At 49.1% G+C, this 19,360-nt stretch overlaps 8 protein-coding genes across 8 annotated transcripts; 2 read left to right on the top strand and 6 right to left on the bottom strand.

The window, feature by feature from the left end:
• Positions 1–153: 153 nt before the first annotated feature.
• Positions 154–2,128, bottom strand: MCYG_02434 (nitrogen permease regulator 2; the record flags this gene model as incomplete). The annotated part of the gene is made up of 5 exons (XM_002849454.1): positions 154–1,030; positions 1,058–1,272; positions 1,324–1,460; positions 1,514–1,945; positions 2,014–2,128. The coding sequence occupies 5 exons, from the start codon at positions 2,063–2,065 to the stop codon at positions 154–156; spliced, it is 1,713 nt and encodes a 570-aa protein (XP_002849500.1).
• Positions 2,129–2,911: 783 nt separating this feature from the next.
• On the bottom strand, positions 2,912–3,865 carry MCYG_02433 (conserved hypothetical protein; the record flags this gene model as incomplete). Its single annotated transcript, XM_002849453.1, has 1 exon — positions 2,912–3,865. The coding sequence occupies one exon, from the start codon at positions 3,863–3,865 to the stop codon at positions 2,912–2,914; it is 954 nt and encodes a 317-aa protein (XP_002849499.1).
• A 1,991-nt stretch (positions 3,866–5,856) lies between these two features.
• MCYG_02432 (conserved hypothetical protein) lies at positions 5,857–8,552 on the top strand (the record flags this gene model as incomplete). The annotated part of the gene is made up of 6 exons (XM_002849452.1): positions 5,857–5,884; positions 6,021–6,154; positions 6,384–6,519; positions 6,569–6,837; positions 6,892–7,443; positions 7,503–8,552. 6 exons carry the CDS (start codon positions 5,857–5,859, stop codon positions 8,550–8,552), a joined length of 2,169 nt encoding a protein of 722 aa, XP_002849498.1.
• Positions 8,553–8,723: 171 nt separating this feature from the next.
• Positions 8,724–11,629, bottom strand: MCYG_02431 (urease; the record flags this gene model as incomplete). Its single annotated transcript, XM_002849451.1, has 6 exons — positions 8,724–8,804; positions 8,872–9,051; positions 9,119–9,178; positions 9,236–11,290; positions 11,349–11,462; positions 11,609–11,629. The coding sequence occupies 6 exons, from the start codon at positions 11,627–11,629 to the stop codon at positions 8,724–8,726; spliced, it is 2,511 nt and encodes an 836-aa protein (XP_002849497.1).
• Positions 11,630–12,027: 398 nt separating this feature from the next.
• Positions 12,028–13,667, bottom strand: MCYG_02430 (urease; the record flags this gene model as incomplete). The annotated part of the gene is made up of 3 exons (XM_002849450.1): positions 12,028–12,606; positions 12,698–13,246; positions 13,557–13,667. 3 exons carry the CDS (start codon positions 13,665–13,667, stop codon positions 12,028–12,030), a joined length of 1,239 nt encoding a protein of 412 aa, XP_002849496.1.
• A 678-nt stretch (positions 13,668–14,345) lies between these two features.
• Positions 14,346–15,461, bottom strand: MCYG_02429 (NADH-cytochrome b5 reductase 2; the record flags this gene model as incomplete). The annotated part of the gene is made up of 3 exons (XM_002849449.1): positions 14,346–14,992; positions 15,062–15,338; positions 15,420–15,461. The coding sequence occupies 3 exons, from the start codon at positions 15,459–15,461 to the stop codon at positions 14,346–14,348; spliced, it is 966 nt and encodes a 321-aa protein (XP_002849495.1).
• Positions 15,462–15,979: 518 nt separating this feature from the next.
• On the bottom strand, positions 15,980–16,807 carry MCYG_02428 (60S ribosomal protein L20; the record flags this gene model as incomplete). The annotated part of the gene is made up of 4 exons (XM_002849448.1): positions 15,980–16,138; positions 16,202–16,378; positions 16,455–16,639; positions 16,705–16,807. 4 exons carry the CDS (start codon positions 16,805–16,807, stop codon positions 15,980–15,982), a joined length of 624 nt encoding a protein of 207 aa, XP_002849494.1.
• Positions 16,808–17,120: 313 nt separating this feature from the next.
• Positions 17,121–18,795, top strand: MCYG_02427 (COP9 signalosome complex subunit 12; the record flags this gene model as incomplete). Its single annotated transcript, XM_002849447.1, has 6 exons — positions 17,121–17,698; positions 17,763–17,835; positions 17,901–18,053; positions 18,105–18,166; positions 18,223–18,646; positions 18,709–18,795. The coding sequence occupies 6 exons, from the start codon at positions 17,121–17,123 to the stop codon at positions 18,793–18,795; spliced, it is 1,377 nt and encodes a 458-aa protein (XP_002849493.1).
• Positions 18,796–19,360: the final 565 nt, after the last annotated feature.

The following is a 19,360-nucleotide window of genomic DNA, read 5'->3' as shown; positions in this document are numbered from 1 at the left end:
TTTACGCCATAGGGTTGCGGGAGGATAGATTGTAGGATTTGGCGTCTTTACGAGTCATGAAGATAAACCTCGCAGGTAGAGGCCATAATATCAAATATAATTTACAAACACGAATATATGTTTTCACGGTGGCTGATTGCCGACAATTTCTAATTACGAGTGGATGATAACTACCTCTCGCGGATACCTTTTCAGTCTTGCTGTAAGCTCTTTATCAGTAACCTCCAGCTCCACACATATCTCATCAAAACAGTGCGTTCCATCCAGATACTTGGCTAGGGTTTTATTATCAATACCATAATCACCTCCCTCACCATATCCATCTCCGTCCGAATCATCATCCCCAAACCCATCCTCATCACCGTCAGGCCCGTCATCTTCATAACGATGCAGAGAGCGGCGGTTACGTGTCCGGTCTCGAGGTGAGTGCGTAGATGCAGTTTTTGACAAGGGTTTGTTGGTTGATAGCGGATCTATCCCACTTGCGGTAGATCCTAGACGGCCACGGGAGAATGGATGAGAAGACGTGATGCCCACGTCTTTTTCAGTTGCTGCCCCCAAGGAATATCCAGCCATTGGAGAACTTGAAGGGAGCTGGTGGTTTGATTGTCTTCGCTGGTGATGGTGTTGTAGAATCCGGCCTGTTGCGAAGGGATACTTATGTACCCGGTATAGGAAGCCCTTGATAACACCAAATGTAATAAAACGGCGTACATCTATGTTTGCGAGTTCACGCATATGTTTAAGGTACCACTGTTTAACTGTCTGGCCTTGTTTTAAGCTCGAGTATAATTCAACGAGGCCGACTCCATCAACAATTGTTTTTGAGTTGAATTTGCTCGAGCCCTCACCTGACGTTGAGGGAATGGAGGTATCAATCTTTGGCCAGATACTGTCATGTTCTACCCATGGGTCATCGCTTGATACGGATATTCCATGGCTCGAACGAGGCACGGAGCCCTTCTGATGGGAAGTAGATGAAGAGGCAGCGACAGTAAACATTGATTTTGCCGAAGAAGAAGGTATACCGCTAGGTGAGAAGCAGATGTTAACATACCGTGCACATTCACATTGCATCTGTTTGTCCGGGACAATCGTGGAGCTGAACTCTGCAGTGGGGGCATAAATGGCCGAGAAGGAAAATATATCCAAAAGAAAGGCACATCCATAGTATATCAGATGGCGTATCGCGCGACAGGTGAGGGTGAAGTCTGCATCCGACAAGATGGAGATTTTTCGCACACTATTGATCCCATTTATATAAGGAACAATCTATGTTGAGGAATTAGTAAATGATGGTGTAGAGATGCAAGGCTATCGTACCCTCCTCATAGTCAAGTCCCAGTTTTCATCCATAAACGTTTCGCATCGAACAGTAAATAGAGGAACATGCCATGCCTTAACGATGGGCGGAGAGGGATACAGCGGAAAGAGCTTGACATTTAAAGTGTTCAATTCATCTGACGATGTACAGTTAGTAACGTAGATATAACCTGCATAGGGTAAAGCATACCAATTGGAATCATGCACTCATAATAGTTATTCAGATCCTCCATCAGAGTCTCACACAGACTATAAATCTTTCCCTCGCCGTCCTTAGAGGTATCCTTAGACAAGAATCCCGACTGCTCTTCAAGCCCGCACAGTAGATGTGCCAGCTTCTGCACCACGGTCTTATACGTCCCCCACTCGTCCTCTTCGTTGAGCACAATACAGAAATTGAAGATGAATTCGTTCCGGTCATATCGTGGTGATTTCATGCAGACGGGGGATCCGAGGATTCGGTGACCACCGGTGCAGACATGAATGAGATTCCCGCATAGTTCCTGTCGTGGAATGACGAAGAAAGAGACGTCAGAAAAGCTGAAGAGGGGGGAAGTGCCGGGCGGGGCTGAGGGAGAGGGCACGATAGCTCCATCGGGGACTTGATGGACGACCTTTGGCCCTGTTTGAGAGGAGGATGTTAGCAAATATAGACGGTCATAGTGGCTGATACGATGAATGTGAGGGTACGTTGCTTGCCTGACTGAGTGTCGAATCGGCTGTAGAAGATGGCTTTAATCATCGTTCACTCGCGATTCCTAGCATAGAGGAAAGAGTACGATCCGATAAGGGCGACATAACTCTCCATCAGTATATGCCAGACTTCAAGTGGACTCCAGAAGTCGACTTTGCCGTTCTCACTGAGTTGAGTTGTCGAAGGTTGAAGTTGTTAGCGTAGAGTTCATAAACTACGTCAGTTTTAATGCTCGCCTCTATAAAACCATCAACATAGCTTTGAGAACCTTTCTAGGAGTAGATGGTCAAGTGGACTTCTAGGAATCGAGAGATGGATTTTGTTCCCCTGATTGAAGGCAGGCTAGATACAGTATTACGATGCCTTGCTAGAGTTCATCATGCATTAGAGAGAAAGAAATGAAAGATAAAAAGAATCGAGGCCTTGATAGAAGAAGTGAGGTTACGAACATTCGCAATGCTTGCGCTCAGGGATATCATGAAGTGAATGAAATCAAATGCTAAAGGAAGAGAAAGTAGGGAGTCATCAATGTGAGTCTGGGAGTAAAAAGTCGCAACTGAATGAGACGAGAAGGGAAAAGCAAAGGAGAAAAAAAGGAGGACAGATCTATCCATAGCCGTAACTTCTTGGGAATAATACGTAAAGTCTGTGAAAGAGTTGAATAATAATGAGATATGAGATGGCAATGGGGAGGAACTGGCAAAAAGCGAGAATGCTCCCTTGAACGCTAATATCGAGAAGCAGTCCCAGGAAGTTGACAAACGCCGATGAGAAAGAAAGAGAAGGAAAATAGCGAAATAGTAAGTTCTCTTGTATCAATGCGCCGATAAAATGCCTGAAATAAAGGGAAATAAACGGAGATATGAGTTTCTTTTTGGCCGGGTGAGGGAAATTTCAGCTGTGGTGAAGGTCTCTCCTCGACGGTTGGCTTGAAACGGTTGGAGGGACTGCTGAGATCGGAGCCCTGGATGTTAACATGTCATTGGCCATGGCTGGTAGTCTTGTACTGCTGGAGGGGTGAACCGAGCTGGATGGGCCTGACACTGGTGCATGAGAGTGGTGATGATGCTGCGGATGCTGATGCAGCGAGACGCCTCTATGTGTAAAGTCGATGGCACGCCCTTCTCGAATGGCATCGAGCATGTCGGTATATCCGCCCCGTTCGATCGCTTCCTTGAGCCACTGCTCCCATATCTCGTCGAGGGCGACGTTGATCCCCCGTTCTCGAGCTGCCGTGGCCTCGAGAAGGTGTTCGTTCAAGGCAACGCCATAGCTCTCTAGGTCCTCGTCACTGCTGCTGTCCTCCGTCCCACTCTCTCCGGTAGCAGGTCCGTTGGTCTCGGAGCCGGCGTTGCTCGGTAGTACTGGACCGTCTGGAATCAGCGGACATGACGAGCAGCTAGCTTCATTACTCTCTTCCTGCATCACGCTGTGGACCTGGACTGACGGGGGCATGGACGGAGCAGCCGGCTTGATCTCGTCTGCGGTAGTATCTCTCACTTTGATGCCGGTGTCTCTCTCATATCGTTCCCTGGCAGACTTGGTCCCTTCCCAGCGACAGAGAGACGAGATCTCAGCCTCGGTCAGCTTGAGCTCGTCAAAGACCTTGAATAGCTTTTTGTGGTGATGGAAACGGCCTAGTCGCATACGATGAGGGGCGTAGGAGTAGTCTAAGCCGGGATATTGAGCTTCGATGCAGTCCAGCGTCCCGTAGAAGGTCGACGTCTCTACTCGCACTTCGGGAACGAGGTTTCTGGTGATGTGCGAGGAGAAGGACGAAGGGTCATTTCCGCGAGGCTTGCTGAAGAGGGCGTTATACACCAGATGGGTGAGCGAGGGCTTATGCATGGCGACGTTTCAGCTTGTTGTCCCTTCGATATCTAGTTGAAGAGCTTCGGAGGAGCTTGAAGACGAAGCCAAAAGAGTGATTCCAGTTGAAGCAAAGTTGCCAGGATGGTATTAGATATCGTAGCAGGGCGAGTTTGTTTCTTTGCAAGACCTTCCCGTCTTTATTTAGTGGCAGCAGCTATCGAAATGCGCTTTTAGCATAAGGACAGTAAGAAAGATTAAAAAAAAGGAGTATAAAATAAATAAATAACCAGCAGACAATACAAGTCCGGGATTAAGTATTTATTTATATATCCTCCCGAGGATATACCAGCTCTCTATTGCTGGTCCCCTTTTTTTCTTCTTCCCTTCTCTTCCTCTCTCGCTATTTTTCTGCTTTTCCGTCACTTTTCTTTCTTTTTTTTTCTTTGCTTGCTTCCCTTACAAGGGCCTTCACTAGGTTAGGGGGGCAAAGACGGTCGAGATGACAGAGACAGACCAGGCTATCGGTGACTTCTTTTTTTTTCCTCTTTGACAGGGTCCTCGTTCGACAAGGCTGACCTTGCTGGGTTTGATGGCGAAAAGCTCTCTTCTCTCGGCTGCGCTTTAATTTATGTCGTATGTATGTAAGTGAGCTGTCTGGAGGCCTAAGCCAAGGGGGAAATAATAGCTAAATAGTTTGAGTAAAATAAGAAGATTAGAGCTGACAAGGGCCCAGCGAGACTATCGAAGTTGATCGGTTTCTTTTTTGTTTTGTTTTTTTTTTTTTTTTTGGAGATGATGAGATGATGACCCCCAGACGGCTATATTTAAATAGCTGCGAAGAAGACGACGATGGCGATGACGGTGATGATGATAGCATCACACGCGAAAAGAAGAGAGCAAAGCAATGAAATCCTGAACTTGGGGTGGCACTTGAGGTCAGCGAGATGCAAAAGATAAAAAGGGTCATATGAGGGATGGAAACGCAGGGCGAGGATTTTTGACATAAACAACGACGCTCCACTCACTCTGGCCAGCAGTGTATATAACTAGTTGTGATGTTTTTATTTACTCTCTGGTGAGCAGCTCAGGCGAGACGTTCAACACACGAAAGGAGAATGGACAGCAACGGGCGGATGGTACTACGGCGAGGAGCCCTCTTTATACGTATCCTGCGTTGTTTATAAGATATAACTCCCTGGTCCACCCTGCACAGCTTCGTGGCTACATCTACTTGGGCTAACTCGCCGTCGAACTCTCCCCCCGTCGACCGACGTGGGCTCTCTCGATCGCTGTCCGGGTCTTTCTATCCTTCTCTCCCTTCCTCCCCCGTGGTTGGTTGGCTTGCAGATTCTGCTGTGGAGTAAGACCAGCCCATCGAATGCATGGCCATGCCAGCAGGCAAGTCAACAGGCCTGACTGTCTATGTAGATGACCCTCATCCTTTCGTTATCTGCATATGTCGTGAGCTCTGGCACCTTGGTGAGCCATCAGATTCGTGGCAAATGAGGTGGCAGCTTGTCTGTGAAAGGCACCTATCAACGGACCCATATACGAGGAAAGGCAAATAAAAAACTGGCATTTAAATGAGGTCCGATGCATTGACTCAAAATCTTCCGTTAAGATTATGCGAATAAGCCAGCCCGGGGGTGGTCTAGTTCTTTTTTTCTTTTCTTCTTCCTTTGCTCCCTTGCCTTTGGTGTAAGGTTGTATGTTGTCCAACCGCGCTCAGCTTCCGGTCAAGCGTTGGAACGATAAGGTGTTAAAGGGCATAGTGGTACATAGTAGTATTAGACAGTTGTCTAGATACCAGTTAGCACCCATCAGTATCAGAAGTTGGAGATGTAGACATCAATGAAGGTGTAGACATCGATGAAGGTTGTGGAATAAAGTCGCGGTTAAAGCGTCACTTGGCACTAAAGACGACCAAATCTAGGCTACGACCTCGACGACCTTCGACAGCAGCCTTGTATCTAATTTACGGTTATTATATATCATGAAGGACCATATAAGTCCCACTTGAGTTCGCAATGTCGACATTTAACGGGATTATCGAAGGTTTGGAGTTTTGTCTCTGCCTTTTGCCTTTGTCACTGTATCTCCGCTGACGCTTTTGACGCAGAGTTCCCGTATATCAGAAGTAAAGAGCATGGAAGCATCACATAGAAAGAGGACTAGTGCTGACAAGCAACAGTCGACAGTTTCCGCAAGAATCCGGAGAGACCTGCTCCGCTGGCATGTTTTCTCAGCCATGTTCACAGCGATCATCTCGCGGGGCTAGAGTCCCTGAGGGCGCCGTTTATCTACTGCTCAACGGCCACCAGAGAAGTATGAAAGGCTGCCTGTTTGATATAATACGTATAATGTTAACGGCCATAGATACTCTTGCGTATAGAGAAATACCCTCATCGGATGAACTTTAGCAAAGGGATCTTAGAGTCTAGAAAGCAGCATTATAAGCATCTGGCAAAGCTACTGGTACGAGGTGATGTATAAACTGGGATGCATTGAATACTGTTTCTGATATACACCGCTGCAGAGACCTATTCCTTTGCAGGTTCCAACGGAGATTGAGCTTATGCCTGGAAATACCATAAAGGTTACCTTATTCGATGCTAACCATTGCCCTGGCTCCGTCATGTTTCTGATAGAAGGCGCTGGTAAGGCGATACTGTATACCGGTGACATTAGAGGTATGTTTTTATAAAAGACTCAATTTCTCTTACTAACAGGTCTCTTTAGCTGAAGAATGGTGGGTGCAAAGCCTCGTCAGAAACCCAGTCTTGATACCATATACCATGGGAGACAGTCGACTGGACAATATATATCTTGACACGACATTTGCTACAAAGTCAGATATCCATCAAGTCTTCCCTTCCAAAGCAGAAGGGATACAAGAACTCTTGAGCAAGGTCAAGGAGTATCCAAGTGATACCCTATTCTACCTACGCAGCTGGACATTTGGCTACGAGGACGTTTGGTTGGCTCTATCCACAGCCCTCAATACAAAGGTGAGCCTTCTTCAGCCATTCAACTAGACCTCACAGCTGACTTTCTTCTGCTAGATCCATGTCGACAGGTATCAGCTTGGCCTGTATAACTCACTAGCTGCCAGGCCAGGAAGCGGGTTTGGAGTTGACGACTCTTTGTATCTTTGTGGTTTCCGACTCGGGAACTCCTCTGTGTCAGGATGTCTGACAAACGATCAATCTGCTCGTATCCATAGCTGTGAACCGGGCGTCATGTGCTCCAGGATATCCTCCGGAAAATCGGTCTACATCACTCCTATCGTCACACGAACCAAAGAAGGTTATGAAATACCAGAAGTTGGTGCCGGCGGTGGCAAGGGAGACCTTGAGCAGAGCCATGAGTTAGAGCTGCCCGATGACACAAGCTTTCAGCGTCTATTGGACCTATGTAAGGAACAGATAACGGAGCCCAAGACAAGGGACATGGTTATTTCGGCCCTCTCTAAAGCATATCAGGCTGGCGACAGAGTTATATCCCTGGACGAATATGGTCTTAGGGATGAGGAAGAAATCCCTCTGGCAAAGCTTGTCGGTATCATAGGACAAGGTCTGCAGCAAAGAAAAAATGAGCCTCTTCCAAATACTATCGTGAGAACGGTCCAGGTCCTTATTATGTGTAGTGGACATAACTAACTTCCTTCATCTAGAGATTCCCATACTCTCGCCACTCATGTTACTCTGAGCTTTGCCAACTCATCGAGGCCTTCAAACCCCTGGACATCTATCCGTGTACCGTTGACCCCGTTACCTGGAACGAGCGAGTTTCTATGCAATCCCTGTTCGGTCATTTATGTTCCGGGACAAGATTTCATCATGACAGGATGATGCGAAGGGCAATGCAAGATGCAGGCGATAGGCCATCAAAGCGGCAGAGGCGCGCAAGCGATAACCCGTCTGAAGCAGTATCTACTCAACAATCAAATCCAGAATTACAACACAACCTCGAAAAGCAAGGAGCGAACACCGTAACCTCTCAGAAACAGCAACCAGAGGAAATAGGATTTGCTTTACAGGGCGATGAGGACTCTCTTGCGGACTACCCTACCTCATTCCCCACGCAATTAACCACTCAATCATCTGAATCTCCTGCCACGAGGTTCAAAGCGATAAAGCAGGCGATGCTGGAGAACTTCCAGGACGACGAAATTAGCTTTTTCTCACCTTCGTTTACGGACCCCCATCCAGAGATGGAGCCAGCTTCTCACCAACAGGCAGCCGAAGCAGGGGCCGAAAACGCAAATACACAATCACAATCCACAAATTCTCAGCAGGGGCTTCAAGTGGAGCAGGAAGAGCTTGACCTACGGCTTAGTCTCTGCGTATCTCGGACATTCACCACCGCCACCAATGACGATAACGAGGCTGAAAATAAAGATGAAGACGATGATGCCAACGATGAAGTAGAGAGCGTCATATCTCTATCCTCATCCGCTTTTTATTCCCAGCCACTCATGGTGAAACCGGCTGAGCACGGCAATGATGAAGAAGCGGATATGGTATTAGTTCCATCGTCGGCTCCCGGGCCGGAGACGGACATAGATCCTGAACCCTGCAGGTCTGGACGGACATCCGCCCGCAAAGACATGCGTATAGCTGCGTATCGAGCTGCGAGGAAAGGGACGTATGAAGCCTGGACGAATACGTGTTCGTTGATAAGTGTGTGGGATAATCATACATATCCGGAAGTTGAGTTGTAATTTGCTCGCTCATGCATTGTTTCTTTGAGTTGTATTTACCTATACATGGCGCCCGCAGCAGTACATAAATATAATAGAGTACGAGTAATATATCAATCATACAGTGATAAACAAGGATAAAATCACACGCTATAACGTCTGCTTCTCAAAACCTGCCTCCCAAATTGCCGCCTAATATATGAAATAGTCCTGACAAAGCGGTAGGTTTTGAATCGGGTCAGCATCGCATATCATTCCATCTGCTTCCACGGTCTATATTCTATAGTTAGACGAACAAGTACATATGTTTAAGCTTGGGTAAGGGATCAATTCAACTTACATAACTCTCTGGATCAACTCTCATCTTCGGCATGGTATCGTTGAACTTCATGTTGGCTTTGCCTATATTCCTACAGTTCTTAACCGGTTCGACTCGTTTCTTGAGATCGTATGTGTCAATTACACCTTCGTCAACGGATGATTGAGACACGAATATGATGGATGTATTGGGCACAAAGGCCTAGAGATATGTTAGTTCCTTAGAGTACAACTTGTTAGATTGATTTTTTTTAGGGGAATGGACATACACCCCACATAGGCCGGGACATGATCGGTTCGATGGTAGGAATAGAACCATTTGCATCACCCTGTTGGAATAATTAATAAAATTCTTCAGCATAAGGGAGATTTGGACAAGACTATACCATCTGCGCATTGGCAATCATCCCACTCTTCAAGACCAGGTTGGGCTTCACACCAAAGCTGGCAAACTTCCACAATACCAGGTCTGCTACCTTTCCAACCTCCACGCTGCCAATGAGATGGCTCATGCCCTGTGCAATTGCTGGGTTGATGGTATATTTACTCACGTACCGCTTGGCCCTGAAGTTATCGCAGTCGGTACCCTCGTCTTCCGGCAAACGGCCGCGTTGCAGCTTATTCTTATGTGCTGTGTGCCAGGTTCGAAGTATAACTTCACCACAGCGCCCCATGGCCTGGGAATCAGAGGACATCATGCTTATAGCGCCCATGTCATGTAGTACGTCTTCGGCAGCGATGGTTTCGGCGCGAATACGAGACTCTGCAAAAGCCACATCTTCAGGGATATGTTTGGATAGATGGTGGCAGACCATTACCATGTCTAGATGCTCGTCCAGAGTATTGAGGGTATACGGTCTGCTGGGATTGGTACTGGAGGGCAGAACGTTGGGATGTTCGCACACGGATATGATGTCAGGAGCGTGGCCGCCACCAGCACCTTCAGTATGATAGGTGTGAATTACCCTGTCCTTGAAGGCCTTGATCGTCTGTTCGACGAAACCGGACTCGTTAAGTGTGTCGGTATGGATGAGACATTGAACATCTAGCTCGTCGCAAACGGAAAGACAGCTGTCGATGGCTGCCGGGGTTGAACCCCAGTCCTCGTGTATCTTGAGGCCGGCGGCACCAGCGCGAACCTGGTCCCTGAGACCGCGTTGTTCACTGTCGTTTCCTTTGCCGGTGAAAGCGAAGTTCATAGGGAAATTGTCTGAGGATTGGATCATTTGGCGGATAGCGTTTGGCGAAGGTGTGCAAGTTGTTGCGTTTGTGCCTTCAGACGGGCCGGTGCCGCCCCCCAACATGGTCGTGATACCGGATGCGAGTGCCTCGTCTACCTGCTGTGGACAGATGAAATGAATATGGGTATCGATACCGCCAGCGGTGACAAACATCCTTTCCCCGGCAACAATATCCGTAGCTGAGCCGATAATCATTCCAGGCGTGATACCATCCATAACATCCGGGTTGCCTGCCTTTCCAATGCCAACGATGATGCCGTTCTTGATACCGATATCTGCCTTGTAGATGCCCGTCCAGTCGAGAATGACTGCATTGGTGATGCAGCTATCCAGGACCTCATCTGCACGTCTACCGGTGGCCTGTCCCATACCTTCTCTCAACGACTTTCCTCCGCCAAAGGTACATTCATCACCATAGGTGGTAAGGTCCTTTTCAACCCTAACCCACAAGTCCGTAGCAGCCAGTTTAATCAAGTCTCCTGTCGTGGGACCAAACATGCGTGCATACGCCTCTCGGGTCATAGAGAAAGGCGTCACCAAGCTCGCATCAACCGTCGGTTCCGGTATATGAAGGAAGCCAGCCTCCGTGATGCGGTGCAGTATCCTCTCCCGTCGACCGCTGTCAACCTTCCCCGTAGCCAGGAAATTGCCTCCCTTAATCACCTTGTGGCCGCCAATCTCGACGAGCTGAACGGTCTTTGACTCTCCCGGCTCGAATCTATGGGAGCTGCCAGCCGGTATATCAAGACGGAACCCGTACGCCTGAGCTCGATCAAACTCAAGCTGCGGGTTCGTTTCGATAAAATGATAATGCGAGCCTACCTGTATCGGCCTATCGCCTTTACTAGTCACTCTAAGCTTGATTCTCTTCCGTCCGGCGCTGAGAACGATCTTCTTCTCCTTGACGACGACGACAGCGCCCGGCATACGCTCAGGCAGGTATTCCTCCGGCTCAGGATCCGGGAACAGATCATCCGGCGGCACAGGCAAGAAACTACCGTACAACGCCTTCTCCAGGTCTCCGTCATCCGAGCAGATGGGATTATGGACAGTGACCAAATACGTCCCGCAGATGAAGGTCCCCTCGACCTGCAACTGAGTCAGACTGGCAACCACCGACGGCAGGACATGACGACGACCAAGCATCGTCTTGCCTATAGCCATCAGGTCCGCCACCGTATGGTTCCCATCTCGAATCAACTGGGATTTTTCTTAGCGTTTCGTCATTCAGACTTGGCTTTTTAGATGTTCAACATACCTCTTGGAGGTTCGACGATATCAACGCCGTGGCCTCCGCATGGTTCAACCTGACTCCACGCGCGAGCCGTCTCTGCGCCAGGAAACCCAGCTGCGAGATGGTGAGCTTATCAAGCTATATGTATACATCCCATTGATGCACGGGGATATCGTCAGTCCAAATGATATTATAACACGGATGCTGGGGGGAGGAGAAAAGGCGATGCGATGGAGCAGCCCAAGCATTGGCAGATGTATAAGCGACCAGTCAGCTTTACGAACCTCTCTCGGGATGAGGCGCATCTTCGTGCAGCCAAGCACAAAACGAGATGGTACCTGGTCGACCTGCCGAGCGCTTCGTCTTCTCTAACTTGTAGATGTTATAGATGTTGGCGAAGTTGAAGGTCGAGGTCGAAAAAGGACAGCGAGGAGGAAGAAGAGGTTACGAGGCTGATCTTCTCTTGCCGAGGTTTCCTGCCGCTAAGTTCCCAGCTGTAGCCGTTCTAGCATTAAAAGACAAAAGGGTTAATCGCCTTGTTACAGAGATATTATTATTAACATGATTAATTATCGTGAGATAAGGGGGAGGGACGCTTTTTTTATACATGGAGAATATGAGACCTTTTTTTTTTTTTTTTTAATGGACGATAACTAGTGGTAGAATACAGATAAGCCAACCAGCCAATGATAGGAAGATAACCCTAGAACTCGTCAATTCCGCTCTTACGCTTCTTTCTCGTCTTCTTCTCCGACTTGGGCGGTTCCTGGGGTGACGGGGCGGCCACGGTGGCAGCAACGGAGGCACGTCTGTCCTTGTCTTTGCTTTTGCCCTTGTCAGACTTCTTCTTCTCTGGAGATGGCTTCTTCGGGGCAGGAGTAGGCGTCTCGATCACTGGCGCCGGTGCTGGAGCAGCAGCGGCGGCGGCAGCCTTGGACTGGCGACGCTTCTGTGACTTTGGAGTCGGTTTTGGTGGAGAGGGGGTGGGTGTTGCAGCTGGGCTGTCGTTGTTTGACGAGTCCGAGTCCGAAGAAGTGTCCTCAGTGGTGGCCTCGTGGACGGCCATCTGAAGCTGCTGCTCTGCCGCAGCGTCGTGGTCATCTTCTTGCCTGGCAGTCTTGGTAGACGTCTTGCTTGTCTTTGACGTCTTTGCTGCCTTGGCTGGCTTGGGAGTGGCGGGGACGGTGGTGTCGACCTTGTGGCCTGGAGGAAGACTGGCCTTGTACGCACTCATCTGCTCCTTGTAGACGGCTAGGTTCTCGGCGTACAATTGTTTCCATTTCTGACACGTCAGCATTTAGCGGGATGCTTCCAAAAAAAAAAAAAAAAAAAAAACAGGTTAAAGGGAAAAAAAAGGTTCAGGAACTACTTACCTGTCTCTCAGCGTCACTCATCTCACTCCATCGACGCGTTCCTTCGTCTGCAACCTCCTTTGGCCGGGCATTCGTACCAAGTTCCGCAGCGATGTTGGCACGCTCATGCTTCATGTACAGAAAGTACGCTGTAAGGGCTCGCTTGGGTGCATTAGGATCGTGGACGCGTTTGCGCTTGGTTCCTGCTACCGAACGCGCGCCTGGGCTTGGAGCTCGCACCGTTCCGGCCTCAGCAGCAGCCCCGGCAGTTCCAGCAGCGGCGGCTCCGGCATCACCGTCTACAGCTCCGGCGGCATTGGGTTGAAAGATTCCATTCTCCAGCAGCGAGTTGAGGCCTCCGATATCGATGTTCGAGGGCCCGCGGTTAAGCACCGTGTTGGCGTGGTTGATGTAGGCGCGCGAGAGATCCGAGACGGCAGACTGCAAGGCAGCAAGGCCTACGATGACCTGTTCGCAAGTTAGCGTTGGAGGGAAGAGTTCAGGTTGCTGTGCACCAAGGAAGAGATCCTGGGCGGTCGAGTTGATGCGATAGGTGAGCAGGTTGATGGACTGGACCAGGTCGAGAGGAGCTTCAAGCGCGGGACCAGGAGTCTCGGTGCGTCCACGACCGGGCCCGGGAGTGGTGGCACGACTGCGCGCAGGCATGGCGAAGCTGACGAGAGGCCAATTCGTGTATGTGTGTGTGTATATTGTGTGTATGTGTGTATGTAGTTGTGTAGTTTGCGGTGTAGTGTTGTTTCGTTGTTTAGTGTGTAGCGTAGCGCGGGTGTTTGTTGTTGTCGGGCGTTGTTACGGGTAAAGAGAGGCCGCACCACAACACATAGGCTAAGAGAGAGAGCACAAGAGAAAAGAGACTTACGCTGTCGCGAGTGCGAGTAAAGTCGTCTATGCTGACGACCAGAGTAGTGGTGCCATCGCCCTCTGTCGACTTCTTCTCCTTCTTCTCCTTCTTGTCCTCTTTACGCGACATGGTGTTTATTATCCGGCCCTTTTTCTAGCGGTGGTTGAAGAGTTTTTGCTCTACGGGGCGGGCGGGAGAAGTTTTAAGGGAAAAGAACTTTCTACGAGGGGGGGGGGAAAGCAGCCACCTAAATACTCTTTTTTTTTGGGGGGGAAGCGGCGAAGGCAGCCTAGCGAGGGCTAAGGGGACCGCCCTCTTTTAACTGGGCTTTAACTGGAGCTGGGCGCTCTTCTGGCCCTAATCTAGGCATGCCGTCTTGCTTTTAGGGGGGGGAGGGTGGCATGCCCCTAGCCTAGCCTAGTCTAGCCTGCTGCAGGGCTTTTCTTTTGGGGGGGTGAGAGAACTTTAGGCCTTGGGGGGGGAACCTTAGGGTCGTAAGCGTCTTGAAGGGGGGGGGGAGGAACTTCCTCAGGCTTCTTGCATGGTAGGCTTGTTAGGCTTCTTGGAGATAAGGCTAGGCGTTGGTGGCAAGCGCCGGAAGAGACATCACAAGGCCCAAGTTTAGGCTAGCCTAGGCCTGGCTTTCCAGTTAAACAAGGCGACTCCCCCTATAACTTGTTCCCGTAGCAAGTTTCGGATGGAGGCATGGTTCTCTCTGTATTCAGCTCTACACGTACACTGCATAATACTTAAAACAATAATTACAGTTGGGTCACACCACCGGCTCTTTCTCGCTAGGCCACAAAACTAGAATTTATACACCTGCTCCTTGCTGTATCCGAGCTCCTTGAGGATACCGGTCAGCTCTCCCTGGTCCTTGGGGCTCACCTTTGGACCGCTGACGGCCTTGTACATGCCTGGAGGCCCGCACACGAACACCTTGATCCCCTCTGTCTTGGGCTCAGGGAACGCCATCTTCACCAGCTCCTTGGTCACGTAGCCCTTGCCACCCGTCCAGCCCTCACCGGGCTTGTCAAGCAGGTACAGAGCCTTGAACCGGCGGGGGTGGGTGTTCTCCAGCTCCTCCAGCTCGCGGCGCAGCAGGATGTCTTCCTCCCCCACGTTGCCGTAAATCAGCGTCACCTGCGTCTTGTCGGCGGGGTCGCTGAAGATCTTGCGGATGAGCTGGTACATCGGAGTGATGCCGGTACCGCCGGCCACCATGCAGACGTGGCTGTGCTTGTTGGCTTTCCACTCGTACTTGGGGATCGGGCCCTTGAAGGAGAGTGGCTGGCCCACGGACAGGCCGTGGATGTGTGTCGACATTGGGCCGTTGGGGTACTGCTTCACCAGCAGGTCCAGGTGGCCGGGCTCCTCCTCGTCGCTGATGGGTGTGTAAGGGCGGATGGTTGGCTTAGCGTCTCCTTCTCCCTTGAACTTGGTCAACAGGGCAGCTACATACTCGCTCTCTCTCGTTAGCTATCTTCACAGGCATCCTCAATGACATGAAAGGAATAACATACAGGCGATGTGGAGTCCAGAAACACTCTCGCTGTCGGGCAGGTCGAATCGAAGCTTCTTCACGTTATGGCTGACTTCCTCCACGGCCGAAAGCTTCAGGTCGATCCATCCTTGGTCGCCGCCGGTGAAGGTTGGCTTGCGATCTTTCTTGACCACCGCAGCCGAAGTCTGCTGCCATTGCCAGTAGTAGTATCCCGCTCCGGCAGCAACGGCCAGGCCAGCGAAGAGCGGTGCCTGGGACGAGGACTTGGGTGCTTCGGTCGAGTACGTTCTGATACCCTAGCATGCAACAAATCTCAATTAGCTTGCTTCCCTGGCCTGTATCCTTATATTTCTGCGCCGTGGCCGGACGGAACGAACCTGTCTCAACGGCCCGGCCGTTCGGGAAAAGCGAGCAAACATTGTGAATAGAGGCGTGTAGCGATTGCAATTGGGATGGTCCTGGGTGGTGGTGGGTGTACGGTAGATGTAAAAGTAGAGGTTGAGGTTGGAGTTTTGAGGCCGAAGTGGGAAGAATTAATAATATGAGCCCAAGACCCATGACGCCATCCCTGTAAGAATAATAGTGTCATTACAAGATGAAGCAGTGATAAAATATATGAGATGACGCATTTAATTCTACACTTGTGTATAAAAACTACGGCATCAATTGACGGGGCGGTGGTTGAACTTGTAGTAAAATTTGTTGTTCATTAAGCTAGAACAGCGCAGCCGATTCATCGATTCAGGGCCACAACGTCAATACCTGCACCACAACCAGACCAGAGAAGCCATCCGTCTTTGATTCTCTCTTATTTCTCCAACGGCATGGCATGCACTTCACGGTCTGTCATCATAATACAGCCATATACTTTTACTCTTCAACTCCTCTGATTTTGATCTTCCGCCGCACACTTCATAAGGGGAAAAAAGGAAACCGTTTAAGCAAAGGTAGATGGTCTCGTGGAAGCGAAGATCTTCTTGTTGGTGGGCTTGGCGACACGATGTGGGAGTGGGAACTTGAGGCCCTTGGTGAGAAGTTGTTTGATGTATGGGCGTCGGATGCTCTCGGTCTTCTCGATCTCGACGACCTTGAGGATCTGTAGCGGAGAGTTAGTCTTATTTCTTGTTCCAATTTCTCTGAAAGTCATGGCTGCACGTACGTGGATGGATCTGAATCTGGCACGGTGACGGGCGGCCATGTCTTGGTACATGGCCTCGACGGCATCGGTTCTGGACATCTCTCGGTACTCCTTGTACATGTTGTGTGTGCCGGAACGAGAGTCATAGACGATCCAGATACCGAAGTTCTTAACCTTCATCGGCCTCTTCTCATGGATCTATTCCCATTCGCACCGTCTTAGCAAATTATCCCAATCAGTGGTTCTTTTTAGCCTTTCTTTTCGTAGTTCATACCGTGTTGACAGCAACGATCTCACCGCTAGCCTTCTTGACCTTGCGCATCTTCATGAGGAAGTACCAGAATCTCGACTTGGCCACGACAGTGTTGGGAGCGAAAATTCTCATGCGGTAGAGCTTGGGGGTGGGCTGAGTTTCGGTGGGCAAATGGCGCCCGATCACCTGGTATTCGTTGAGTCGCCCTAGATTTCATGGTCAGATAGGTGTTGCAGTGTACAATCCGGTTGTGGAGGCAGCGCATATCAACGCATCGGCTGATATTCATGCTTTTGAAGATTTTGAAGTTTTTTGAGGGCCGTTGGTAAAAAGGACTTCGGAGTTGCGGCGGCTGAAGAGAAGGACTTACCCATCTGGAAGGACAGTTAGCAGCAATTCCCAAAGAAAAACGCAAAAAGACTTTACACAGGAGAAAAGGTCTCTTACCTTTGAGATATTGTCGTTGCCGTGGTCTTCAACGAGAATTCGCGGTTGAAGATCGAGAATTTGTCGCTTTTTCGTGGTTCTCCTTTAGGGCTGTGGGTTTCGCTTAGAAGAAGAGGCGACGGCGCTATGCCTTTTTGGGATATAAGGCTTGGCGGTGGAAACGTCAACATCAAAGAGATAGAGGTGAGGATAAGATGAAGATATAAGAAAAGAAAGGAGAAGGGAAGAGAAGATGACAAGATGACGTCGATATTTGCAGAGTTCAAGAGGGCTCAGTCTGCCGGCTCAGGCGAGGCCCTGGCTGCGACACTGACACCTGTTGACATACCCCGTCTGCGGGCGTTTTATTATAACACCACCAACAGCATGAGCGCAGCCTCAGATATCAGATATGCCCTTCTTCAAGATCGAGTTACAGGAGTGAAGCTGCCCAAGCAGGAAGGGAATGCATGGGTCGACATCTTTGTTGCCTTCTGGCGAGCTGCTGGAGAGCTGGTTAAGATGGACGAACCCAATCTCACCTCCAACCGGGGGACGTGGACTGCCCTTTTCGGCCACTGGAAAGATCTTGCTATTCTTTTAAATACAAACTACTCAAATTCAATCCTTGAAGCCTGGACTCTGCCAGTTCTATACGTCGTCGGCAAGTATCTACGGATATTCGCTATAAAAGCCGATGCAGAGACCATACAAGAGCCTGTCACGACTTTCAACGACGGATTCCAAGATGACATCGTTGCAGATGTGAGCAAGAATGCAAAGCTTGAAGAGACATCACGGATAATCAGCAGAATGTACACTGTGTGTCTCCACGACAGGTATGCATTAGATGTTCGGTTTTTCCACGTTCTGGTTATATTCTGAGTTATATGTATCTAATAGGGCCCCTATCGAAGAATCTCGTAAATGGGGAGTCTATAACACCATCAACCTTGCGTTTAAGACGTACTTTAAGGTATGCAATTGATGCTGCACTTCATGCAGTCAGTTCTTTTCCTTACCTAACTCATTTCCATGTAGCTGGGCTCCATTGCATCCTGTAGGAATTTGCTATCTGCAATGAAAGCATCCCAGGCCGAACTACCGTCTCTCGATGCGTTTCCTAAATCCCACATCGTTACTTTCAAGTATTATCTCGGAGTCATTTCTTTCCTAGAAGAATGTTACGCAGAGGTACGTCCTTTCAACGTGCCAACATCTGGAACTTCCACTAACCAACAACAGGCTGAAGAACACTTGACGGCCGCATGGGAGCTTTGCCGAGTAGACTCCCACCGGAACAGAGAGTACGTGCAAAAGCCTGGATAAACTTTATACAGGTATCATGTTCTAACTATCGTAGACTCATACTCACATACCTTATACCCTGCCACATCGTCACAACGAATACCCTCCCGTCAGCTCGCCTCCTATCCAAGTTCCCCCGTATAGAAAAACTATTCGGTCCCCTCAGCACATGTATTCGCAAGGGGGACCTAGCCGGTTTCGACGCCGCAATGGCGGCCGGTGAAAACGAATTCGTCAAGCGACGGATTTATCTCCCTCTCGAGCGAGGTCGAGATATAGCTGTTCGTAACTTATTTAGAAAGGTATTCATCGTCGGTGGGTTTGATCCGCCAGTGAACGGTCAACCTCCTATCAGACGGACGAGAGTACCGGTTGCAGAGTTTGCAGCAGCCATTAGGCTGGGGACGAAGAATACGGAGGAGAAAGCCAAGGTTGATCTCGATGAGGTCGAGTGTTACCTTTCGAACATGATTTACAAGGTATGTAGAACCAAGTTTGGCTATCCCTACTGCTTGAAATTGCCTAATATATTATGTACTAGAACTTCATGAAGGGGTATATTGCTCGCGAGAGAGGGATAGTGGTGCTAAGTAAAGGCGGCACTGCCTTTCCAGGAACTGGCGTCTGATCCTATCTTAATATAATTAATGGAAGTAGATATCATTATGTGCTTCAGAAAACCAGTAAATATTTATTCAAGTGCTCAGCATAACATCTAACCGTATAGGTATGCATGTATTCCGTAGCACAGAGGTTCAGGGTAGCCACAAGCCCTGTGAAGAGTACAAGAAATAAGCTCGAAAATCGTATTAAGCAGCTGAGCAAGAGAATATAGCATGTCCAGATACTGCAAGTTAATACGGGTCGAAGCATGAAGAGTAAGTGACGATAGGGTAATAAGGAAAGTAAACCTAGATAGGAGACAATTTGATAACGAGATAAATCAACATAAACCAAAAAGAAACCCTAGAGCCGAGCTATGAAGCGGGAAAGGAGAACATTATAAAAACAGATATGAATATATCAAAACGCTAAGACGCCGAGGCCTGGTATAGTGGATAATGATAGGAGATGAGAGAAAGAAAACCGAACAGTCATCGACGCACCTGGTCGGGCCATTTTATAAAGACAGAATGAATAAGAGTCACGAAAGATTTGTAAAAAAGAACGACAGGAAAGGAATATGATACACA

Source organism: Microsporum canis, genomic scaffold, assembly GCF_000151145.1.
Source record: "Microsporum canis CBS 113480 supercont1.2 genomic scaffold, whole genome shotgun sequence".
Classification (NCBI taxonomy): Eukaryota; Fungi; Ascomycota; class Eurotiomycetes; order Onygenales; family Arthrodermataceae; genus Microsporum; species Microsporum canis.
Note: the sequence above shows the minus strand (reverse complement) of the source record. Positions and strands in the feature narration are given on the sequence as shown.